Here is a 26,734-nt window from a genome sequence, read left to right as displayed (position 1 = left end):
CTTCCCAGTAGGGCAGCCTCTTCTTGTGCACGTTTGCCGGGGCCGCGGGGGGGGGGTTCCTGCCGCATTCCGCCCCCCGCCCTCCCCAGCCAGCCGGTAAACGTGCGTAACGGGACGGCGAGCGCACAGTGCCCAAGGCGAGCGCACAGGGAGCGCAGTCCCGGCGCGCCCGTGCCCGGGAAAGGCTCCTCCTGCCCTCGCCCTGAGCGGAGGCGACGTCCGGGCGGCGGAGAGCCCTCCCAGCTGCCGTTAATGGAGCCAGAGCTCTTCAGCGCCTCCTTGCGAAGCGCCGGCTGCTTAAGGAGCGCCTGCGCTCCCTTTCGCCCTATTTCCTCCTCCTCCTGGGCGGGCCTCGGATCCGCCTCCAGCCGCTGGCGGGGCCGAAAGGAACATGGTGGCCGCTTCCTCCCTCGCCAGCAACAGCGACGTTTCGGCTTGCTCGTGAGGCGGCGCCGGAGCGAGCCAGGCCGCGAGGGAGTCTCTGCGCCCAAGGCGACGACGGACGGGGAGCCCCGCGTCTGGCCAGCGCCGCCGGTGAGGCGGGGAGAGGAGAGCGCGGGGGGCCGGGTGGGGAGGGCAGGCTGACAGGCGGACGAGAGCTCGGCCGCTTCCCGGGGCGCTTCCTCGGTTAGGAGACCCCCTTAGCTCGCCCTCCAAGAGGGTCGTTTTGGAGAGGGTGGCGGGGAGAGAGCGCGCGCGCGCAACCCGGCCAGGGCGAATGCAGAGTCGAGGACGTGGGGCTGGCTGTTTCGCCCCCCACGCACTTCCCCGGCAGCAGCAGCCCTTTCCCCTCCCCATAGCATTGGGGCAAGTTGGGGGTGAGTGGGAAGGAAGGCTGGAAACGCAGAAAGGCGAAAGAGAGAGAGGGCGCGTGGGAATTGCGCCCGGCCCCGGAGGGGGTCGAGGTGGCCTCTCCAAAGCGAGGGCTGCCCTCTTTTGTATAGGGTTTGGGAAGCGGAGGGCGTCCGGCGGCAGCCCTCCTGATGTGGGGTTGGGAGGGGTGGCGGGGAAAAGAGTCTCGCGCGCTGTTCTACTCGCTCCGCGTTTCCTCCTGGGAATGGCTGTCTCCTCCTCCTCCTCGCCGCGCATGTCCTCACCTGCCCAAGGTGTGCTGGGCGGCGTTCGCTTGCAGGTGGGGATGGGGAGGCAGCAGTTTGTCGCGGGGAAGAAGGCGGCTCCACAGGGCCCCATCCTTTCTTGCTGAGCATCGGGGAAGATGTGCCGCTTGTTGTCACATCTGCTGCGCATGCAGCGGAAACCGGAAGCCTACACACCTGTGCGCGCCTTGTTGTCATTTTGCTGTCTATAGGACAGCCCTCCAAGTGCCCCTGTTTTCCAGGGACAGTCCCGGATTTACAGACGCCGTCCCAGTTTCTGGTTTCACTCCAGAATGTTTCCTTAGGACGCCCCTGTTTTCATTGGAGAAATGTTGGCGTGTATGGGGTTATGCGACCCCGGAGCCAAGGAGATAAGTACCGGTAACCATGAAAAGACACTTGAAGGCAGCCCTGTAGAAGGAGGTTTTTGATGCTTAATGTTTTATTATGTTTTTATATATGTTGGAAGCCGCCCAGAGTGTCTGAAGCAATAATAATAATAATAAAAATTATTATTATTATTATTATTATTATGGAATAGTATGTCCCTATTTTCATCACCAAAATGTTGGAGGGTATGCTGTGAAGAGTAGCTTGCTTGTTAGGTGGTGGTTTTTACAAGGCAGTTTCTTCTTGAGATCATCAATCATCAGTCTTGAGGAAAGTGGTAGCAAGCTGCTTTCACTGGGCATTGCCATGTTTAGCAATAATATTTCCAATGTGTTGCAGCAATAGTTTCAATTTTTCATTATCGGTGTGAGAAAGCCATTATAACTGAATTGCTGGTGGGGGGGAAATCCTGCTTAGTATTTGCTCCGAATGTTCCCTCTCCCTGTCCCCGCCCCCAACTTTTGGCTTCCCCTGTGCCTGGCAGATGGAGGATTAGTTAGTTGAAAGGGCCCCCTTGGGTGCCAGCACAAAGGAGATATATTCTGCAGGTGTTGAGGTAACTTTCTACCTTATCTGCTTTTTCCCTGCCAACTCCTCTCTTGAATTCCTGTGTGATTCGACGTAACTCTAGAAGGAAATTGTGTAAGAAATCATAAACATTATTTCTCAGGAAAGAGTAGAAATAAGCCAGTTGCTGTGATGTGTCATGATGTCTGTTGCTATGTGAGCTGAGTTCTGTAGTGTTTTGACAAAAAAAAATATGGCAGTAATTCATGAGTAATTATTCAGGCAGTTTTCAGTTTCTGTTTACCTGTGTTTGGGGACCTGGCTACAAGAGCTAATATTATTAAGTGGACTTACCAGTACCTTCCAGCCGTGCTGCTGGTGGTTGTGCAATATTCCAATTCACTTTTTGTGTTTGGTACATAACACTTTTGTGTATGTAACGCCGCTCAGTACGATTCTGGATGTGCTGTTTTGCTGCCTTTATAGGTTGAAAGTGAATAAAGAAATGTGATCCCTAAAGCTTTGATCTGTAAAAACATTTAGAGTTTAGTTCCATGTTTTGGTGCAGACTCTTCTCTAATAAACCAAAGAGATATGTCTGCTAAAAATATATATCTGCTAAAAATAACTGGGCCTTGGGTAGTACAGCATCTTGATTGTGACTAGTTTGCAAACCTAGTTAATAGCACTGTCTGCATTTGTGAATAAAGAATTCTCAGTCCAACCTGTTTGCAGTGGTACTTTACTATGCTTTAAACTAGGAATGTCCAACTGGGGGCTAAATCCTGCCCCTGGATCATCTTTATATGGTTCCTGGTGGGCCCTGTCAGATTTTATAAATGTGCCATATTCCTAGGTGATTATTATTATTATTGTATATTTATTAATACCCTGACAGGGACTCAAGGTGGCTTACAGATAAAATAAGAACAGCTCAGAGCGTGGTGCTGGTAATGCCAAGGTTGCAGGTTTGATCCTTATATGGGACAGATGCATTTTCCTCAGGGTCCCTTCCAACTCTACAGTTCTATGAAGAGCATAGAAAAAAACCCAATAATTAAAAAACAATTAAACACACACACATATGATCTATGTATGATCTACAGGCAATCACAACAAAAATGACACCAGGCCCCTCATTAAAAGCAGTCACTTCCCAAAAGCCTGTTCTTCACCTGTTGGCAGAAGGACAGCTAGGAGGGAGCCGGTCTAGCTTCTCTAGGGAGAGAGCTCCAAAGTCTGGGAGCAGCCACCAAGAAGACTGGTAGCTTTGAGAACAGTGTCCAACCATCTCGTCCTCTGTCGTCCCCTTCTCCTTGTGCCCTCCATCTTTCCCAGCATCAGGGTCTTTTCCAGGGAGTCTTCTTTTTCCAGGGAGCATCAGGGTCTTTTCCAGGGAGTCTTCTCTTCTCCTGAGGTGGCCAAAGTCTTGGAGCCTCAGCTTCAGGATCTGTCCTTCCAGTGAGCACTCAGGGCTGATTTCCTTAAGAATGGAGAGGTTTGATCTTCTTGCAGTCCATGGGACTCTCAAGTGTCTCCTCCAGCACCGTAATTCAAAAGCGTCCCTTACAACTCTGCAATCCTATGGTTCATCTCCTCCAGCTCTAAACATGTGTCCAAATACCAGCAACCCCTGAGATAGAAAAGTTAAGCTAGGTGTGGGAAGCTTCTTATTCTCCTGAAGACCACATTACTTCATGGGCTATCTTCAGGGGACCGTATGCCAGGGCTGGGCATGTCCGGAGTAAAAAGTGGGTGGAACACTGAATTACCTTTGTACAGTAGGCTGAGGGAGTCCTTCCCAGGGAGCACCTTTGAAATCTCTGCAGAGGAGAGAGAGATGCTCCTAAAAATGATGGTTGAGGCTTGTAGAGTGCCCTGCACTGTGCTTTGAAGCCCAGACAATCCACTGATCGTTGTGGCTTTAGAGAGGTTTACAGGTGCTGCAGATCAGTGGCACCTGAAACTCCTTTTTGGGCTGGCATCACCTTTAGCTGCCCCATACCTGCCATTGCATGTAAGGCCAGGTGAGCAAAAGGGCTCGAGCAAAAGGGCTTGGCAGCCGTAATGAGGCCCACAGCATGGAGATTCTCTCGTTCCCCCCTTAACCCAAAACTTTGATAAATTGCTTTAAATAAACTGGATCTTCTGAGAATGCAAACTTTCTTCAATAGGTGCATTGTGGGTTTTGTTTTTTAAATAGTTGGTGTCAGCTGCTCACTCATGAGTTGCTGTCAAAATAAGAAACCATCGTAGACACATGATAGAAAAATAAACATATGGTTTAACAATACAATCTAGGTTGGCTGTTACGAAACACTGATTTGAAAACATAAGTAATAAGGGCTGAACAAGATGTGATGACAGTAGGTTTGAGTGTCATGTGTGGCATTTATAACAACAAAAAGTGCACATGAATTGGGAATGCAGAGAACTTCCTATACCTCCCCTTTCCACGTGCCTTTAACTCCTTTGAAATAATTTCTAGTATCAGAGCTAGGGAGATAAATGTCAGGCGTGTGTGTGTGTGTGTTTTAGTGCTGTTAAAATCAGACATCCCGTTCTGAGAAAACGGGGCAATTCCACATGTAAAACATACAGAACTTCCACTGTCAAATCCAGTTTAGTTGTAAATTCAGTCTTATAAGCATTGCGGTGAAGAACTCCTAAAAACAAAGGATCCCATATTCCTATAACTTCAATATATAGCTAATATATATGAGCTAAGACAAAAGCAAAAATCCCTAATCTCTGTGTTCATGGGTAGCTAGGCCAAGAAAACCAAACTACTGTACTTGTTGAAAAGGTAAACTCAAAACAAAGATGGCTGAAATGGAATCCAAAGGAATCTTTGTAGGTTTTCCTTGTCTAATCCATTGATCAACTACTTTTTTTTCGCTTTAACAGTAGCAGTGGTATTTATTGACAAAATAGCATGTCAGTTCTGTCCTGCGGAAGAAGGCAGCATTAATCTCCCCCTCCCTTTCTTACGGACAACCTATTTGCGGCATTCATTTTTCATCTCCATGAGTGACGGGAACGTAACGTGCCACCCCGCCGTTGTGCAAAAACCTCAAGTATTTTATTTATCTCATTAAATTGTTTCGACCCCAAACAATTTGGGGGGGGGAGGGAGTGCCAAAAGCAGCTTCCAAACATCTGTAGTAAAAAATAAATAAAAAAGCTGTGTCCTAATGTTTACAGTCTAAAATACATGACAAGGAAGAAGGGATTGGGAAGGAAAAGGGAGGAAAACTAGCTCAGGCACCACAACCTAGCAATTCTAAAATACAGACACGCTTTTACTCTCTCAAGATTGAATGTCTTGCCCTCGGCTGTACTTGAGGGACGATTCCAACAGATTCCATACGAAAAATGCTTCTGTCCCTGTGGAGATGGCAGTCCCGAATCGGTGGCGCATGCACTCTTTATAAAGACTTGAGGAATGAGATTATCACCCCTCTTTTATTGTCCATTCCAGGTTGCCCAGCCACTGCCACAGTGTCCTTTCTCTTGGCAGATCAAGATGAGCAGGTGACAGCAAAGTTTGCCAGGTTTTTAGCTGGGGCAATCAGAATAAGATCCACCATTTGACTACTGATTCAGAACCCTAAAATGTATTTTGCATAATTGACTTTTTATTTCTATTCTTTGTATATCATATTATTGTTTCATTGCTACGGCCGATGGCTGACACATATAAAGATTCATTCATTCAAGCTCAGGCACCTGTTCTCAAAATGATTCGCTGGGATTGAATGGTTCAAATTGCCTGATGCAATGGCTGCTGCTAGGTGACAGTTTAGGGAGCGCTAAAGAGAGCTGAAAATTAGCAGAAATTATGGGATAGCCCTGCTTCTCTTCCCCTCTGCTTCTGCCTGATGGAAGGAGCATAAGAATCAAGGTGGTTAAGTCCAGTGGTTGATCTATAATTTTCTATAGCGGGTGGTTGTGGACAAATTCTGGCTGTAAATGATTAAGCTGATAAAAATAGGAATATATCCAGCCCTGCGAGATAATATTGTAAGTAATAATAAGAATAATAAAAAGGCTGGTGGCAATTTAGCTTTTAACCTGAGGAGTGAGAGTAGCTTTGGGATGTTACGTTGTTTGCCAAGTGCTGCTGTTTTGGTCTGTTTGAGGCGGATGTGGATTGTGTAACATTGATATAAGTGAGTAACTCAGTTCATAGTATCATTTTTGGTTCCCGTGCACCGATACGATTGTACAGAGATCTAGTTTCTTGTTACCACGTTGTGCCGTTGAGATGGTACTTGCTAACAAACACACCTTTCAGAAAATTTGGTGGCTTGGTACATTAGAGGCTTGGTTTTAAACATTTGTGGAACTGCTACTCGTGTGTCGTAAAGGGATCTTGAACAGTCTAGTTTTAAGGCTATTGGTAACAAAGGGAGAGGAACCGTTCAGGTCAGTTTTACGATACCTGTGAAACATGGCTCGGCCGAGTTTAATTCTTTGGATTGCCACATCAAGCTCATGGTCTTTCTGTTTCTGTTTTCCACCCTGAAATTAAGACCTGGCCAGTGTACAAATTAAAGCAGCAAAATCATGTGAGTGGGTGAAGAAGCCAGGCATGTCTGGATATGAAATGCTTTGGATGTTGCTGAGCCACTGCTACAGTCAGTGGGAAACGCTGATCTGGATTTATTTGATTGAATTAAGACAACTTCCTACATTCATGTAATATAGCGGTACCTTGATTCTCAAACTTAATCCGTTCTGGAAGTCCGTTCCAAAACCAAGGAGCGCTTTCCCATAGAAAGTAATGCAAACTGGTGAACTGTTCTAGACTTTTCATGACCATAGAATTGTAGAGTTGGAAGGGAATACAATTGCTTCTAGCAATTTCAGATCAAGTGCTGTCAGAGGGCTCACTCAAAACCCTCTTGCGCTAGTAGTGCGAGAAGAGACAAGACAGAACAGCTTGTCAAATGCCCTGGCTGAAGAGAACATCACGTCCAGAGCAGGCAAGAACATATTGTGAAACTGAAAGTTCATCCATGACCAACGTGGAAGGTGGCTGCTCAAAAGCTTTTGAACCCCAGTTGTTTTTACTGGACACCAATTTCAATTTTCCCTCCCCATGCATAGATAAATGGTGGCTCAGATCTTCACTGCAAGGAGATCTAAACCTCCTTGTTAGGAACACAGGGATAACGAAACTGACTTGAAAATGTCCTCTTCGACATATTTTCTGGGAACCAGATTTTACTATAAGATCAGTATTGCACCGAGGGGTTTTATATGAGCTTGACCACCCCACGATAGCACTGTTTTCATTGTCCTTGCTGCTAGTGGCGTTGATAGGTTTTAATCTAATCACAGAATTGTTGACTTGTAAGGGATCCTGAGGATCTTCCAGTTCAGGGTTTCCCAAACTTGAGTCCCCAGCTGTTTTCGGACTACAGTTCTCATCATCCCTGACCGCTAGCTAGGGATGGTGGGAGTTGTAGTCCAAAAACAGCTGGAGACCCAAGTTTGAGAAATGCCAATCTATTCCAACCCATTTCAAAGCAGGAATATGCAGCTGTCCCTTACGGGGATCAAACCTGCAACCTTGGCGTTATCAGCACCACATTCTAACCAACTGAGCTATCCGGGGTCATGTTGAAGTATATATTCTTGTTTTATTTGGCCCCTATCTGTAGGATGAGGACACGGGTGGCACTGTGGGTTAAATCAGAAGGTCGGCGGTTCGAATCCCTGCGACGGGGTGAGCGCCCGTTGCTCAGTCCCAGCTCCTGCCAACCTAGCAGTTTGAAAGCATGTCAAAGTGCAAGTAGATAAATAGATACCGCTCCGGCGGGAAGGTAAACAGCGTTTCCGTGCGCTGCTCTGGTTCGCCAGAAGTGGCTTAGTCATGCTGGCCACATGACCCGGAAGCTGTATGCCGGCTCCCTCGGCCAATAAAGCGAGATGAGCGCTGCAACCCCAGAGTCGGTCATGACTGGACCTAATGGTCCCTTTACCTTTACCTTATCTGTAGGATGGGATAGTACAGAAACTGAAATCTGCTTTCCCCCTACCCCCTACTCAGCTCTGTCTTTACTTGCCTTTTTGCTCCCTTTTCTTGCTCATCTCAGACCAAACTATCGGCTGCCTGGCCGTTTGATCTTGCTGTTTTCTTGCCATTTGGCTCCTTCCTACAGACAGGAAACCAGGCTTTTCAGTCTTCTGGCTGGTGAACATCTTATGTAACCTGTTAAGACTATGATTTCTGCAAAATCTGTTCTTTGCATATGTACAGACACACCAGAAAAATGCTATGAGATTTTCTTTTATGCCTCGCCCAGTAATTCCCAAACAACGTATGTGCCATGGGAAAACTGCTACTGGGCAGCAAGGCACTGGCCTGTTCATCCTCTGCTTAGTCTGCTGCATCTTCAGAGAAGGTGACATGTTGTATCTCTGTATGAATCACTGCTCTGAGCTTCCAGTCAGGTGACATGCTGAGGATGGCAACTTACACAGAAATGCAGGGACAGGGTTCTCCTCTGTGGGCGTATGTGCATGTAGTACTGTGTCTCTAATCTTCATTCAGAAAAAACCGAGACACACTTCAATAGTACAGTGGTACCTCTGGTTGCAAACGGGATCCGTTCCAGAGGCCCGTTCGCAACATGAAAAGAACACAACCTGCAGCGGCGCGTCCGTGCACACATGGGTTGTGATTCGCCACTTCTGCGCATGCTCGTGACGTCATTTTGCATGTCTGCACATGTGCAAGCGGCGATACCCGGAAGTAACCCTTTCTGGTACTTCCGGGTCACCGCGGGACGTAACCTGAAAACACGTAACATGAAGCAAACTGTACAGTTATCTTGATTTTATTTGTTTTTTTATGTGAAAAGTTTCCATTAATAGTAGACTGTAGAAGGAAAACAGGTGACTGCATTGGAGAAACAGGTTGTTCACAGCAGAACAAATGTAACTGCTTGGTTGGAGGAAATTGTGAGCAGCTTAGAGGCAAAGGAAACACATGTCAGGTCTGGCAGGAAGTAGGGCTGGGCAATATTTCACCAGCTAAACATCACGATATACTGATGTACAGTGGAACCTTGATGCTCGAACGGCTTCATTGACGAACAAATCGGCTCCCAAACGCCGAAAACCTGGAAGTAAGTGTTCTGGTTTTCTAACGTTTTTTGGAAGCCGAACGTCCGATGCGGCTGTCAGCTATTGTTTCCGGGGCGCCTGCACCAATCGGAAGCTGTGCCTTGGTTTCCGAATGTTTCGGGAGTCGAACGGACTTCTGGAACGGATTAAGTTCGAGAACCAAGGTACCACTGTATAGTGATATATCGCAATGTCTGAAATCACGAGGGAGCTATGTGGAGGCTGGCTCCACAGTTTCCCCCACATTCTGATTTTTGCATCGGACATACACACAAACACACACATCATGATTTGTGATGTATTATTGCCAGGTCAGAAATGATGAAGCTGATATCACGATATGCACTTGAAACTGGTTTTGGGTGATATATTGCCCAGCCCTAAAAGGTGTCAGTCTCTCTGTTCTTCTGTGTCTTGCTGGTCAGACTTTCCAAAGCCATCTTAGTATTTCATAGTAACTGTAGCCCTTCAATTTTGAGATATTACTTGGACTACTCTGTAAACCAGATTTTAATATCCATGTTATAAAATGGTCCAGTTGTAATGCTAGAGTTTTCATATTGGAATATCTGATAAATGGAATGGCTCATCAGAGATGTAATAATGCATATAAATGTCTCAGGTATACAGATACTAGTCATTTTTCGCAGCTAACAGTGAATTTAAAGTTAATTTCCCACTTTTTTCTAGTTTTTGGTTATGACCTTACTTTTTTTAAAAAAGGGGGGTCAATGTTCTTTGCTGTATAACTGTTACTGACTCAAAAATGACAAACATCTCTACTGTTGAAGGCATTTTAATTATTCTGTGCCTAAATAGTATTCTTGAAAATAAATAAAAATATCCAAAATGGGGAGAGGGACAAGTTAATGTTGTCTCCACGGCTGCATTTAAGACATCTGTATCTCTTATTGTAGAATGCCGTCCTTACTTCCCTTCCAATGATTCATGTTTCAGTTTTGAATTCACCGGCGTATCTTCTGCATATTGAAGATATCTTTGCTGTTAAACAGAGTGTTTATCATGGAAACGGTCAAAAGCATATGATGTGAATGACTTTCCCCCCATCTGGAGGTTGATAAGGCTCTGCTGACACACAGAAGAAAACGGTGTCAGAATGATTTGCAATTGCGTCTTGATGTTACTTCCATAAAGAAGAAAATATTGTAGCTTTTCTACATTCCTACGGCTTTTACATTGTAGGGTTCGGAGTTTGTTTGGTGTTTGGGTTGTTTTTGTGTGTTTGCACGTCGTGTTCTAGTACAGTGGTACCTCGGGTTACATACGCTTCAGGTTACATACATTTCAGGTTACAGACTCCGCTAACCTAGAAATAGTACCTCAGGTTAAGAACTTTGCTTCAGGATGCGAACAGAAATCGTGCTCCGGTGGCGCGGCGGCAGCAGGAGGCCCCATTAGCTAAAGTGGTGCTTCAGGTTAAGAACAGTTTCAGGTTACGTACGGACCTCCGGAACGAATTAAGTACTTAACCCGAGGTACCACTGTACTCATCTTCAGTTTTAGAAACTCAGATATATAAGCTAGGTGCCAAATGGCTCCTTAAACCAAGGTTACAGTCGCCGAAATGGAACGTCTAGTTGCCATTTTGGCACAAGACTGCTCCAGTGTCTTATTTTTCAAATGATGGACTGACTTTGATTGATTCTCAGTTAGACATCCGGATAGTTCAGAGGACAACCTTGAGCTAGGTTAAGAGCTTTGAGAACTTGAAGAAAAGTCACTTGATTCAGGGACAGTTCACATATATATTGGCCTAATCCAACTTCTTTTTTGTAACAGTGACACAGACCATTTATAACAATAATATTCTCCACAACTTTGAGCAGGGCATCGGGGTGGGGTAAGTGACGACAAACGACAACAATTAACTACAACGTTGTTTTCAGCTCCTGCTCAGGCTGGTTTTGGTTCCTGAAATTCGTTCTGATTGTGCAGATAAAATATAACAGAATTATACAGGGTAGGGTACTAAGTGCGTGAAAACAGTCAAAATCCAAGGATTGCCAGGCATGCACCTCCAGATGGTGGAGACATCAGGCACCATCCTAGCATCCAGGCATCTTCTCTTGGTCGTGGTGTCTGATAGCCAGGTGCAAAATGCACCTTGTTATTGTTGTTTAGTCGTGTCTGACTCTTCGTGACCCCCTGGACCAGAGCACGCCAGGCAATTCTGTCTTCTGCTGCCTCCCACAGTTTAGTCAAACTCATGCTGGTAGCTTCGAGAACACTGTCCAACCATCTCGTCCTCTGTCATCCCCTTTTCCTTGTGCCCTCCATCTTTCCCAACACCAGGGTCTTTTCCAGGGAGTCTTCTCTTCTCATGATGTGGCCAAAGTCTTGGAGTCTCAGCTTCAGGATCTGTCCTTCCAGTGAGCACTCAGGGCTGATTTCCCTCAGAATGGATAGGTTGATCTTCTTGCAGTCCATGGGACTCTCAAGAGTCTCCTCCAGCACCATAATTCAAAAGCATCAATTCTTCGGCGATCAACCTTCTTTATGGTCCAGCTCTCACTTCCATACATCACTACTGGGAAAACCATAGCTTTAACTATACGGACCTTTGTTGGCAAGGTGATCTCTCTGCTTTTTAAGGTGCTTTTTAAGATGCTGTCTAAGTTTGTCATTGCTTTTTCCCAAGAAGCAGGCGTCTTTTAATTTCGTGGCTGAAATTATGGATCACTGCCAAGCCGTGGTGAAGGGGCTTGAATAACTCAGAGAAGTTATGAACTATGCCGAGCATCCAAGATGAACATGTCATAGTGGAGAGTTTAGACCAAACGTGATCCACCTGGAGGAGGAACCGGCAAGCCACTCCAGTATCCCTGCCAAGAAAACTCCATGGACAAAGACAACAGGCATATAAAAATGCACCTAGCACCTGTCTAATTTCGAACACTGCTCATCTTGCTTCACAAGTATATCAAGTTTGATAACTTTAAATGGGAACAATAGTGTTTGCGCACTCCTACTCACAAACAGCAAATGGTTTGCTCAACATAACATTGTTTTGAAACACACTAGTAATAGTGAGGGTAGGAAAGGCTTGGCATTGTAAGATTTCTTTTGCCGTGGTTGTGAACAGCCCAGCAAAATGGGAAAGGCTTGCTGCAAACCATTGATCTTTTCTGTGCAGGAGTCTAATATGCAGAAATGAGCCTGGTAACTTGTTAGTTTTCCTCCTCCTGGCTTGGTAATAGAATGTGTAATAGAAAAATAACCACCCACGTGGTTTAAATGTACTGCCTGGTTCGATGGAGTTGAAAGTGTACTATTGCTAGATGGGGGAAATGGTTCAAATAGGTTTTGACTTTGGAGATTACCTTTAGCTGACTATAGGTAAAAAGGGAAAGGTAAAGGACCCCTGGACGGTTAAGTCCAGTCAAAGGTGACTATGAGGTTGCGGCGCTCATCTTGCTTTCAGGATGAGAGAGCCGGCGTTTGTCCACAGACAGCTTTCCGGGTCATGTGGCCAGCAGGACTAAACTGCTTCTGGCACAATGGGACACCATGACGGAAACCAGAGCGCATGGAAATGCCGTTTACCTTCCTGCTGCAGCAGTACCTATTTATCTACTCTAGCTGGTATGCTTTCAAACTGCTAGGCTGGCAGAAGCAATGGGAGCTCACCTTGTCATGCAGATTCAAACTGCCAACCTTCCAATCGGCAAGCCCCAAGGCTCAGTGGTTTAGACCACAGCGCCACCCATATCCCTTTTAGCTGATTATATCAGCTATTGTATACCATCTTTCGGAAAATATTTCAGTTAGAAAGCTGGCTAATATATCAAATGGAAACTGCATTTTAGGACTGCTTGGGGCTGTGGATTCTGAGTCCTGGAAGCTGCATACAGCTGTTGTGGCTATGTATATTGTGGCATGATGCGAGGCTGACATGGTAGAGAGATGAATGCTTGCTGGCATTTTTCTTTGCACTGATTTTTTTCCCCTTTTCCTTTTTTGCTTTGCTTGAAGATTTTGATGTGATGATTCAGTGGAAACCAACCTGACTCACGTTATAAACATTTCATAAACATGAGACTGTCATCAAGTAAAAATGAAACTGGTTCCCATAACTGCCATTTATGGATGGGGCGGGGGTGCGAAGAGAGGTAAATTTGGGAGGTGCGCTTCAAAGAACTAAAAAAATACACATTTTTACATTCGGGAATTCTCACTATGGACACAAGCAAGTTTGATTTCCATTCTCCCATCTTGCTTTACTCCTTACGGTCTTGCACCCAAATTCCAAAGGTCTAAGTCATTTTTATCCTCCTTGAATTTTATCTGTGAGATTATAAATCTATTAATTCATCTATTTAATTCAGTCCCACTGAATTAAATGGGTCTTACACCCAGGCAAGCAGCTATGGAACTGCAACCTCAGCTTCAAAAATGTGGTGTATTGGCGTACAGAAATGTAAAGTAATGGATCGAGTGTTTTGAATTGTTGTGCTTCACTTTTGTAAACTTCCCTGAGTTGTTGCTTTTAACTGAAGAGTACTAGAGATGTATACTAAATAATAGTAAGTTCTGTAGACCTTGTTTTAAGGGGTTTTTTCCTAGGAAAGAAAAACAGTTTAGAAAGAATGTGTCACTCTGCACGTGTAGCAGTTTTTGTGGCTCTTGGCAGTCCTAGCCTGCTTTTTGCCTGCTATAGTTGCACAGTGACATTCCAAACTTACTTATTTGTCACCCTATGATCTTAAATAGTTAAGTGGTTTAAAACAGGCTTCCTCAACCTCGGCCCTCCAGATGTTTTTGGCCTACAACTCCCATGACCCCTAGCTAGCAGGACCAGTGGTCAGGGATGATGGGAATTGTAGTCTCGAAACATCTGGAGGGCAGAGGTTGAGGAAGCCTGGTTTAAAACAATTTAAAAGCCCATATAAACCATTCAAATACAACTATGATCCAATAAAACAGATAAACTGGAATAAAGAATTTAAAGAGTAAACATAAATGCCATAATCTTCACGTAGTCTCCGTTGGACCTGTGCCAGTAGTGAAACGTACCTGGCACCTGGGGAATTTGATATAGTTGCCCCATAGCAGAAGTACTCTAGGAAGGCAGGGTAGTATAATGGTTAGAGTGTCAGACTAGCACCTGGGAGATCAGGATTCTAATCCCCACTCTGCCCTATAATACTAATACTAATACTAATACTAATACTAATACTAATACTAATACTAATACTTTATTTGTACCCTGCCCATCTGGCTGGGTTTCCCCAGCCACTCTGGGCGGCTTCCACAAAGACCAAAAATACACTAAGATGTCACACATTAAAAACTTCCCTGAACAGGGCTGCCTTCACATGACTTCTGAATGTCAGGTAGTTGTTTATCTCTTTGACAACTGATGGGAGGGTGTTCCACAGGGCGGGTGCCACTACCGAGAAGGCCCTCTGGTTCCCTGTAGCTTTGCTTCTCACAATGAGGGAACTGCCAGAAGGCCCTTGGCGCTGGATCTCAGCCCAGTGGGTGACCTTGGAGTCAATCACAGCCTCTCCGCCTACCTCATAGGGTTTCTGTAGGGATTAACTGAGGAAGGGGGCGAACCACGTCTTCTTTGGAGAAAAAGGCTGCCTTAATGGATGCAGGTGATTTGGGGAGGAAGTCAATGTTGTGCGCTTCCAACCGTTCCGTCAGGGCAAGGATTTCAGATTACTGGATGGAATGACCCCTCCTCCCCCCTGCACAGGGGGTTCTCCCAGCTTCAGGGGCTATTTTGTGGGGTATGGGAGGTGCCTGGGGGGAGGAGGGGGGTATCTCATATGACATTGCTGGTTACTACAAACATCTAGTTAAATGCCATTGGGGAGGGGGAAACGAACAGTTAACACTTCATCTCACTAATTGGCAGAAGCCGTCAATTATAGACGACATATTTAGCCGTTTTTCTTCAGTAATTAAGATCCAAGATCCCTTTCCTGGAGGGCCCTATAATTTGTGGTTGTTTTTACCAAAGCTGTGTATTAGGGCATAAAACCTCACTAACAACGCTTTAGGTTTCCTTTTTTTCAATTTCCGCCACATTATTAATTTCCTAAGGATGCATGTGAGACTGCCATTTTTCCACCCAGGAAGTGTTGTATTTGTAAATATTGGAACTGCAGGGAAGGATAATTTGTAGATCTGTCTCAGGTGTCTCCCCTTTGTTGCCCTTCGCTATTGGAACGTTTTGGTTGCAATAGAGGTTAGATCATTTAATGAAAAAGCCGGAAAGGAACTTTTTTTTTAAAAAAATGCTGACTTATAAAGTCTTAGTGCCAAGGTTTTCTGCTGAAACCTGTCTGACGAGTCAGTGGAGTTTGCGTACAGCACAGTCTATGGGGAAGATGAATTAAAAACAAAAAAACCTGATTGAGGTGAATCATTACACCTTAAATTTAAGAAGTGATAATTCACCTCTGTCAAGTTTGCAATTAAAAAGTAAATGCTAATGAGTATTGTCGTTCTTGTTAGGATATTTACCAGCTGTTCCAACGAATACTCGGTGTAGTCACTTTTCCCATTTCCTAGGGATAATATCGCCCTTTCCTTCAATTTCCGCTTGACACTGTGGAATCAGATACGTTCCATTTGACAGCTGTGAAAGTCATTGTTAGCTGTGAAAGTCGGTGTTACGAACATTTAGCAAGTAGTGAAATAGGATACTGCTGGTGTAAGTTGGAATTAATTTTTAAAATAAACCATTTCTTGTGTTACTGTGGCCTTTCCCACTGCTCCTCTATATTGAAGGAAGATTTCGTTTGTTTGTTATGTATGTGTTTTCCTGATAACGTCCTCTAAAATAAACATGTTGGTGAATTAGTCCACTTATGTTAATAACTAATACTGTTATCTTCATTGTTATTGTAACTTCCTCAGACTAAATTTGCTTGTGCTCTGCTGTGAGGCTACGCAGGTATAGTCATACCTTGGCTCCCAATGCCTCAGGAGTCGAACGTTTTGGGTCCCAAACGATCGAAAACCAGAAGTGATGGTTCTGGTTTTTGAACGTTCTTTCAGAAGCTGAACGTCCGACGGGGCTTCCGCGGCTTCCGATTGGCTGCAGGAACTTCCTGCAGCCAATCGGAAGCCACGCTTTGGAAGCTGAACGTTTCGGAAGTCGAACAAACTTCCGGAACGTATTCTGTTCAACTTCCGAGGTACGACTGTATCCCCCGCCCAAAAATGCCCATTACAAAGTATCCTTTTGTAATATACTGAGACAAAACAGCTACTTAGTCTAAAAGAGAACAAGATCAGGAGGAAGACAAGGAAAGGAGAAACCTAAAGAAAGAGAAACCGAGAGAAGAGGAAAAGAAAGGGGGGGGGGGAATAAAGAAAAAGAAGAAATAAAATAAAAGGACTTCCTGCTCTCTGTCCTGTAGCTACATATCATATTCATTCCTTAAGATCCAACCATTCTGTCTTCTAGAAACCAGTATTTTGTCAGTCTTCAAATCCAGATATTACAAGTTCATTTTCTCTCTCACGCAAAAAGCCCCTAAGAAATTTCCAGTCCTTAATAAATGTCAGCTCCGTTCTCATGTATGGAGCAAGAGGGGAACGTATGGAGCAAGAGGGGAAGAATTAGACCCTTCTGCCGTGAGGGTAGAGAAGGAGGATTGTATCATTTCTTGAAGAATTTCCATATTGACTGGAGTCTGCTGCTCTAGACAAGTCCAACCAGTTGCTTAATGCTAGCAGTTTTGTTGCATACTGAATTATGATAACTTGAAATATTTGGAAGCCAAGTTCTGTGGCATAATTAAGAACATAATGCCAATTGTTAAAAATGTGTCTCTTATAGGATTTAAGGAATGTGCAGTAATGGATATTTCCAAATATTTTCTCTTTCTCTTTCTCTCTCTTTTTGTCATAAACACACACACACACACACACACACACACACACACAGCGCTCACGTTGGTAGGGCCACTTGGAAGCAGCTTGTTGAGTTTGTTTTGCTTTCACTAGGAAGAGGTAATTAAGTGTAATTTAATAAGAAGCTATTACCTTTTTAAATTAATGTAAATCAAGTGTTAACCTATTTCCAGGTTACAAAAGTTGGAGCAAGTGTTGTCTTAATAGGAAGTGATAGAAGAGAAGATGTCTACGTGGTGTAGAAATACTCTGGAACAAGCATTTTGAAAATTATTTGTATATGAGAAAGCAGACTTGGTTTTGCATGCTATTTTGTTGCAGAGAAATATAACGTTAATGGAATCTGCATATGTATTTGCTGTGAATGGACATGTTGGCCGTGTTTGGAGCCATCCCAGTTCTTAGAACGTCCATTTGCTACCTCGTCATAACTTCGCTCATCAGTTGGGCATTGGAAAGGACTGGCAGGATTGGGGTGAAACTATAAGCTCAATGTTGGAGCAGAGAAATACCGCTGCTTTGGTTAAAATTTGAATATATATAAAAAGAAAATTAAGGGACCCCTGGATGGTTAAGTGCAGTCAAATTCAACTATGGGGCTGCGGCGCTCATCTTGCTTTCAGACCGAGGGAGCCAGCGTTTATCCACAGACAGCTTTCCAGGTCATGTGGCCAGCAGGACTAAACCGCTTCTGGTGCAACGGGATACTGTGACGGAAGCCAGTGCACACGGAAACGCCATTTACCTTCCCGCCGTATCGGTACCTATTTATCTACTTGCAGTGCGTGCTTTCAAACTGCTAGGTTTGGGTGGCGCTGTGGTCTAAACCACTGAACCTCTTGGGCTTGCTGATTGGAAGGTTGGTGGTTCGAATCCGTGTGACAGGGTTAGCTCCCATTGCTCTGTACAAGCTTTTGTGCATATATATATATATATATATATATATATATATATATATGATATTAAACATGTTAGTAGTTATTGATGCTTTTGGATTATAGTGCTGGAGGAGACTTTTGAGAGTCCCATGGACTGCAAGAAGATCAAATCCATCCATTATGAAGGAAATCAGCCCTGAGTGCTCACTGGAAGGACAGATCCTGAAGCTTAGGTTCCAATATTTTGGCCACCTCATGAGAAGAGAAGACTCCCCAGAAAAGACCCTGATGTGGGGAAAGATGGAGGGCACAAGGAGAAAGGGATGACAGAGGACGAGATGGTGGGACAGTGTTCTCGAAGCTACGAACATGAGTTTGACAAAACTGTGGGAGGCAGTGGAAGACAGGAGTGCCTGGCGTGCTCTGGTCCATGGGGTCACGAAGAGTCGGACACGACTAAATGACAACAGTTATTGAAGGAATATTTTACACAATTTGAAGCTGGAGTGGCTTGTTTGTTATAATCTGATGAGTGTTTGTTCCCATTTGTAGGCCTCTGTGTCTCTATGGTACTTGCCCATTTAGTTATGATATATCTATAAATATTGCAACCGCAGTTGCATGAATCTTCCTTATCTGTGTGTCCTGTTCACTGAGAGGTTTGTTTGTGTGTAAATAAAATACCTTACACACACATGCACACGCATATGTTTCAGTTACACATAGAGGAGTCAACTGGGGAGCATCCCATAGAAGGGCCTGGGCTGTGGCTTTGTGTGAAAGAAGAATGATGTCTTTTCTATCAAGAATTTAGGAGAATTAACTGCTAAGGGAGATCTTTCCTGTTAAGCAGGAACGGACTTGCCCCCTGCTGCCGCCCAAATAACCCTTGGTATGTCTGTTGAGGCCGCCTGAGCAGAAGTAGAAAGACCTGAATGGGTGCTCTTTCACGTCTTCAGAAGAAAGGGGTGCTAAAAATAAGGCAGGAAAATGTTTTAATTATCTCTTGCTAGATGTTGGCACGATGCTTGATGGGTTAATTCTACCAGTGCTTTGAACCTATTGGAGTTTTTGGTGAATAAATTGAACCTACTGGAGTTTTTGATGAATAAATTGAGAGAAAAGTCGCTGCTTTTGATGTCACACTGGAGTCAGTGTGGTGTTGTGGTTAAGAGGGGTGGACTTGTAATCTGGTGAACCGGGTTCGCTTCCCCGCTCCTCCACATGCAGCTGCTGGGTGACCTTGGGCTAGTCACACTTCTCTGAAGTCTCTCAGCCTCACTTACCTCACAGAGTGTTTGTTGTGGGGGAGGAAGGGAAAGGAGAATGTTAGCTGCCTTGAGACTCCTTCAGGTAGTGATAAAGCGGGATATCAAATCCAAACTCATCTTCTTCTTCACAAAACTTGACAGTCAGTTGTATGTTTGAATGTGGGAGGGAATCTTCAGTTTTATAACATGTTGGGTCTTTGGTGTCCCCTGGTTGTAGTGTTTTGAAAGAGAGCAATAAGCCAGTGACAACCCAGTCTGTATATCAGGAATAGGGACACGGGTGGTGCTGTAGTCTAAACCCCAGAGCCTCTTGGGGTTGCTGATAGGAAGGTTGGCGGTTCGAACCCGTGCGACAGGGTGAGCTCCCATTGCTCTGTTCCAGCTCCTGCCAACCTAGCAGTTCAAAAGCACACCAGCGCAAGTACATAAATAGGTACCGATGCTGTGGGAAGGTAAACGGTGTTTCCATGCGCTCTGGTTTCCGTCACGGTGTCCCGTTGCGCCAGAAGTGGTTTAGTCCTGCTGGCCACATGACCCGGAAAGCTGTCTGCGAACAAACACCGGATCCCTCGGCCTGAAAGCGAGATGAGTGCTGCAACCCCATAGCCACCTTTGACTGGACTTAACCTACCAGGGGTCCTTTACCTTTACATTACCTATAGATCAGGGCTTTCCTAGAACAGAGGCTGCTTGCATTAACAGTTTCTTTATTTGATGTGATGCTTGCTCTTCTAAATCATTGTTCAGACGAGTCCCTTCTTGCATTAGCAGTCATAGATTTGGACAAGAGCTACATAAGAGCCTCTAGCATCAATCTGATAACTTGCAGTATTACAGGGGGTTTTGAGATTAGAGGTGGAGATCACGAAGAAGAGCAGCGGGGGGAATGGTAGATTTTAGGGAAGACTTATTTCTGAGAGTTTCAGATGACTCCTTTCTGAGACACCATGGATAAATCTACAAGGAATAGAATAATTCCAGATTCATTCATGTTTAAAAGTTGACAGTAGCCTCTATGCAGCATAGCAGTTTTGGGGATGGTTGGACAGGGCAAAGCGGTTAACCGCAAATCGGTTAAGAGACTTCTGGTTTCAGGCCAGAGGAACAAATTACATAAATTATTGTGAATATTTTTAATGTGGTTTTAAAACAAGCGCTGCTGCAATTTGAAGGGTTAGAAGGGGCACAAAAGGTTTCTTTCTATACACACACACACACACACACAAACTATTTTTCTTTTTACAATTTAGAATATTCATTTAAACAACCTTAAAATATTAATGACTTCCCTTCTTCTCTTTCCTTGGTTCATTTTGCGTAGCATAAATCCCTGCATATTTTATATAAACTAAACCATTATTACTTCCATCAAAACTTATTTACACCGTTGGATTTATCTTAAAGCTGCCAACGTTTTCAAGTGTACACAATTTCCCCCCGTATATTCAATAAACATTTCCCAATCTCCTTTAAAAGAATGTTCTGCTTATTCTATAAATTAGATCCACAAGCTGCGCATGTTCCATCAGTTTAAGTTGCCATTCCTCTTTGGTTCGGACCTTGCTCATTTTCCATTTTCGGGCTTAACAATACACGGGCTGCAGTTATGGCATACATAAGTAACCTTTTTTGACAACAGTGGAAAGGGTTAAGAAACCTCAGGTGTCAGAGCACAAAAGGTTTCTTAACCCTTTCCTCTGTTGTTCAACCCCCAAGCAAATATTTGCCTGTGATCTCGATTCTGAGCTAGATGGACCAATGATCTGAATTCATGTAACTCACCTTGATGTATAAGTTCAGGTTGATTCTTCTCTTCCTCCTCCCCCCGCCTTTTTTTTTTTTTTTTTTTTGCTGAGCAAAAGAGATGAGAATGCATGCTTTTAGAATATGGATTATTTTTTGGGGGTGGGTGGGGTGGAATAAAATTAGAAGAGACAGAATTCCGGCACCCTTGCTCACAGAAATCTCACCATCAACATCCTCTAGGTCAGGGGTCAGCAAACTTTTTCAGCAGGGGGCAGGTTCACTGTCCCTCAGAACTTGTGGGGGGCCAGACTATATTTTTGAGGGGGGGGAGAACAAATTCCTATGCCCCACAAATAACCCAGAGCTGCATTTTAAATAAAAGGACACATTCTACTCATGTAGAAACACACTGATTGTCCGCAGGCTGGATTTAGAAGGCAATTGGGCCGGATCCAGCCCCCGGGCCTTAGTTTGCCTACCTGTGCTCTAGGTTCTTTTGGGATAGTGAACATGCCTTAAGGGTTGATTCATGTAATAAATGACTCTCCTGTTATTCTCTTACCTATGCAATTAGAAGAGACCTACCATCTTCATTCGGAATCATGTGTGCCTGGAATAATTACTACATTTTTGTTTTGTTTTTGTTTTTAAAAAGATGGTTCTTAACCTGATTTCCATTCATAATTTGCAGGAATCCCCCCAGCACAATTATGATAGAGGATAAAGGCCCAAGAGTGGTGGACTATTTCGTAGTGGCTGGACTCACTGATACGTCGACGCTTCTGGACCAAGAAGTAAATCGCTCTGAAACAAAGTCGGTTGGCCCCAAAGCTCCCATCACAGATCTTGCTATCATCATCAAGTCAGCGGGAGAAACCGTTCCCGAGGGATACACCTGTGTCGAAGCAACCCCCACAGCACTTCAGGCCAACCTGAACTATGGGAGTCTCAAAAGTCCGGAGCTCTTTCTGTGTTACAAGAGAAGCAGGGACAAGCCGCCTCTTACAGACATCGGGTGAGCAGTGCTGCGGTGAAAACAGATAATAATAATAATAATAGTTTATTATTTGTACCCCGCCCATCTGGCTGGGTTTCCCCAGCCACTCTGGGCGGCTTCCACAAAGACAAAAAATACACTAAGATGTCATTAAAAACTTCCCTGAACACGACTGCCTTCAGATGTCTTCTGAATGTCAAGTAGTTGTTTATCTCTTTGACATCTGCTGGGAGGGCGTTCCACAGGGCGGGCACCACCACCGAGAAGGCCCTCTGCCTGGTTCCCTGTAGCTTTGCCTCTCGCAATGAGGGAACCACCAGAAGGCCCTCGGCTCTGGACCTCAGCGTCCGGGCAGAGCGATGGGGGTTGAGATGCGCCTTCAGGTCTACTGGGCCGAGGCCGTTTAGGGCTTTAAAGGTCAACACCAACACTTTGAATTGTGCTCGGAAACGTACGCTCAGAAAAGGACCTGTTAGTCGTTGAGCTGCATCAGTGTGGGAGATAAAATTGTGCTTTTGCTTTTTTTTTTTTAAAAAAAAGATCTTCAGGATTGGAACTCCTGACAGCCTGTCCTATCCAAAACTGTACATGTTTGAAAGAATGTAAGTACAGTCATACCTTGGCTCCTTGACGCCGCCAACCCAGAATTTAGTGTTCCAGTTTATGAATCGTTCCTTGGAACCCGAACGTCCGATGGGGCTTCTGCAGCTTCCGATTGGCTGCAGGAGGCCAATCAGAAGCTGCGCTTTGGTGATGTTGTGTGTTAGGTCATGATGTGTGCTAGGGCTGGGTGATATACCGTATTTTTCGCTCTATAAGACGCACTTTTCCCCTCCTAAAAAGTAAGGGGAAATGTGTGTGCATCTTATGTAGTGAATGCAGGTGGGAGGCTCTGTCAGCGCTCCCTTTAAAGAGCCGCGTGGAGCGTGTGGGGGCTTTTCCCGAGGAGGGAGAAGGGCTGCCCTTCCCCCACCTCCCAGAAAAGCCCCCAAGAGCCACGCTCCCTTTAAAGAGCGTGTGGCTCTTGCGGGAGGAAAGCCAGTAGGCTTGCTTTCGCTGAAGCCAGGTGGGCAAGAGGGATTGGTGCGCACCGATCCCGCTTGCTCTCCTGGCTTCAGGGGTAGCCCCGCAAAGCCTCCTGAGTGAAGATGGAGGAGCGCTCCCTCTTAGCTCAGGATGCTTTGCGTTCCTTTCTTATTTCTTGTTTTCCTCCCCTAAAAACTAGGTGTGTTCAATCATCCGGTGCATCTAATAGAGCGAAAAATACGGTATCATCCAAATCCTGTTGTGAAATCCATATTGTGATATCAGTTTCATCTTTTTTTTTTTGCCTGGCAATATATAGCAAATCATAATGTGATTTTTGCATAGCACACGAGCGCACGCACACACACAAAATGTGGGGGAAACCGTGAAGCCATCTCTTGATTCCTGCAGCCCCCATTAACTCGGCCAGCTTAGCTCTCTCCTGCCTCATGCAGAGGCAACGTATCACAAAAACAGGTGCAGCCAAAATTACAATGCTTAGCCGGTGATCTATCACTATGTTGAAAGCCAGATATCGCCCATCTCTAGTTTCCACAATGCTCTTCGCAAAACCGTCTTCATGGAAAAGCAGCAGTCAATGGGAATTCTTTCGGTATTCCTTGAGAATCATTACAGTGGTACCTCAGGTTAAGTACTTAATTCGTTCCGGGGGTCCGTTCTTAACCTGAAATTGTTCTTAACCTGAAGCACCACTTTAGCTAATGGGGCCTGCTGCTGCCGCCGCGCCGCCAGAGCCCGATTTCTGTTCTTATCGTGAAGCAAAGTTCTTTTTTTTAATAATAATTTTTATTAACCGACCAATCAAATCAAATCACATCACATAAATTCCGAATTACAAAGCCGAATTTTAAATTTTTGTTGAGGGGACCCATATTTCAAGTTCCGAAGGGGGATTCCGATCATCTTGCTACTGCGTTAATGTCCAAATCAGTCCAAATAATGTTCATAATTCTATCCAGTCTTATCTTGCTGTTTCCACATCTCATCTTGTTCGTATATTTTTTTCTTTTTTTCTTTATGATCTCTTCTGATAATCTCCTTAAGCTGATAAACACCAATTATAATCCTGTGTGAATTTTTCCGTACGTCCAATCCTCATATCAAGATAGTTTCCATATATCATCGCTTTCATAAATAACATCGCTCTTTCCATCTCGCAGATCTGTCGCTCTTAAGTCCCTCTGAGGAGTCTCACCTACAATATAAAAGCAGCTCTAATCCTCCTCCCAGACTTAAGTCCTCTGACAGAACTTGCCAACATGGCGACGGTAGTTTTTACTGCGTCATTCCAAAGCTCTTATACTTTCCACGGTCTTCTTAAAACATGCTTTGGTTAGAAAGTTATCTCCACACAGTCATTAAAACGGCATTTCTGACTTGTGACTTGGGGGGGGGGATTCTTGGTTAATCACATAGAGAAAAGAAAGGAAAGTTTTTTTCCCCTCCCCCATCCAGTCCCTTTGCCATACCGAGCCTTGGTGAGTCTTCTCATGATTTATTCTTGTTCCTCCGACTCGTCTTGTTTTTCAGAGATCTCTTCAGTTAGCAGTCGTTACTCCCCCTCCTTCCTTGAAATATGTGCATTCGCTTCCTCCTAATTGTTTCTTTTGAAGTTATTGCAGCTAGAGGCGCGGATCAGAGACAGCGTCCAGGAGCGCAGAAATCCGCACAAGGGCATTCTGCCTAGTGCCCCCACCCCCACAAATTCGGGGGTGGTATAGGGCACAGCAGGCAAGGGCAGCCCCCCCCCCCACAAACTTGGGGGGGTAGGGAGGCTATTTACTCCCATCACAGCCTCCTAATTACCTTGTGCGGGTTGGAGAGATGTTATTGTCAGCCATCTTCCGATGCGCCCCTAGTGGCCCCTCCGCAAAGTTCTTAACCTGAAGCACTATTTCTGGGTTAGCAGCGTCTGTAACCTGAAGCGCATGTAACCTGAAGCATATGTAACCCGAGGTACCACTGTATTTGTGCTTGAAAGGGATCCTGTTGAGAAGGGTATAGAATTCTATAATAGTGCACTGGCAAATAATTTGGTACTATGTGTGTGAAATGTTCCTGTGTCCGTTATTCCTCCCTGCTTGCAGAGTTTTATACGAAGGGAAGGAACGCTTGATCCCAGGCTGTGAGGTGATCCAGGCTACTCCCTACGGCCGTTGCGCGAACGTCAACAACAGTTCAGCAACTTCCCAGCGAATCTTCATCACCTTTCGGAGGGCTCCCCCGGTGCGACCCCAAAACTCCTTGGCCGTTACCGACATCTGCGTCATTGTAACCAGCAAAGGAGAAACCCCGCCTCATACATTCTGCAAAGTTGATAAGAATTTGAATTGTGGCATGGTGAGATTAATACGTTGTCGTCTGAAACTTTGGCTTTGTAATGGGGTGAGGGGGCAGAAATGCTTTTGGGGCTTGTTGCTTCTGCTAAAAATGTTTTTTTCCAATAATAATAATAAAGTATTTATTGCACTCTTACCTAGTGTACTTAACTCTGAGTACAGTTTGCGTCACTTCATTTTCCACAGCCCTGTATTTCTTCCTTCTTCCACTTCTGCTGCCAGAATCCATATCTATGAGATAGCCAACTACTCTCTCTCTCTCTCTCTTAAGAACAGGGTAGGAGGGAAGAGTTGAACTTTGGAAGATTGCTGGTGTTATAGTGATAAAAAGTAGCTTTTACTTTTGTCATGAATAACAGCCGAGCTATTAAAGTGGAAGTGAAAGAAGGTGATTTTACTGTTGGCGTTCTTCGTTTGTGAGTTATAAGCCAGTTGCAAAAGTTCCCAGTGCCTTAAAAATAAATATATTGCTGTGTTTGTGGTGATATACATAAAAGTAAAACGCCTTTCCAAAGCAGTTTTTCAGATAACGCTACTGAAGTGTAGGCACAGGGTCAGTAGAATCCAGTTTAGAACATATAGGTGTGGGGTTGAATTTTAGCACTTTTCTGAGTCCCTGAAACTGTACCATACAAGACAGAGCAGAACTAGTCTTTCCTTCCCTTTTTACCACAAATATACAGATCAGGAGTGAAGCAAGAGGAGATAAAACACTATGCTGAGATACTTTACATGTCTATTTTCGTAAGCGGAGGCCGTTCTAAATAGGGTAAATTGAATGTATTGAATAGCATAGGCGAAATATGCAACATTTAAAGGTGAATATGGAAACCATGAAAGGGGAGGACAGGAAAGTCAGTTGATAAACTAACTTATGGTTTATGTTAACATTTGCAAAGTTTTTTTCTTCATGAAAAATTAATAAGATATTTTTTTTAAAAAAGAAAACCTTTACCACCCTGGTGTGGATCCAGTTAGTTTATTCTTCTTAATTTCCTTTTTTTTTTTTTTTTACCTTGTCAAATTGGTCCAAATTTCTTTTGTTTTTGGAGGAACTGCTGTTTCAGTAGAATCCGGCCACTGATATATGTGCAGGCGTGAACAATTTTTTTGGTATGCAATTCGCTCTGGGAGGGTTTTGAAAGGCAAGCCGTTCTCCTGTGATGTTTGGTGCTTTCTCTTTCTCCCACGCACTGACTTCGGTGATGATCTAATTTTTGGTACCTTCGCAGTGGGGTTCCAGTGTATACCTGTGTTACAAGAAGTCCGTTCCAGCTTCGAACTCCATTGCATACAAAGCTGGTAAGTTATTTATTTCCATATACTGCAGATAATATTAGCACTGATTTAAATTTACTTTGGGATGCAGGTGGTGCTGTGGTCTAAACCACAGAGCCAAGGGCTTGCCAATCAGAAGGTCAGCTGTTTGAAT

General features: G+C 44.5%; 1 protein-coding gene across 1 annotated transcript in view; it reads left to right on the top strand.

Moving 5' to 3' along the window:
- Positions 1-366: 366 nt before the first annotated feature.
- Positions 367-26,734, top strand: part of DENND4C (DENN domain containing 4C) — an 85,023-nt gene continuing 58,655 nt past the window's right edge. Inside the window, exons 1-4 of the mRNA XM_080987681.1 lie at positions 367-534; positions 21,611-21,934; positions 25,051-25,303; positions 26,535-26,604. Coding sequence (XP_080843807.1) covers positions 21,630-21,934; positions 25,051-25,303; positions 26,535-26,604 — 628 coding nt within the window. The 5' untranslated portion in view covers positions 367-534; positions 21,611-21,629. The remainder of the gene's footprint in view (positions 535-21,610; positions 21,935-25,050; positions 25,304-26,534; positions 26,605-26,734) is intronic.

The sequence above is a fragment of the Podarcis pityusensis genome (genome assembly GCF_964106645.2).
Source record: "Podarcis pityusensis genome assembly, chromosome: 17".
Classification (NCBI taxonomy): domain Eukaryota; kingdom Metazoa; phylum Chordata; class Lepidosauria; order Squamata; family Lacertidae; genus Podarcis; species Podarcis pityusensis.
The sequence above is the reverse complement of the archived record's forward strand: the minus strand, read 5'-3'. Positions and strand labels throughout refer to the sequence as shown.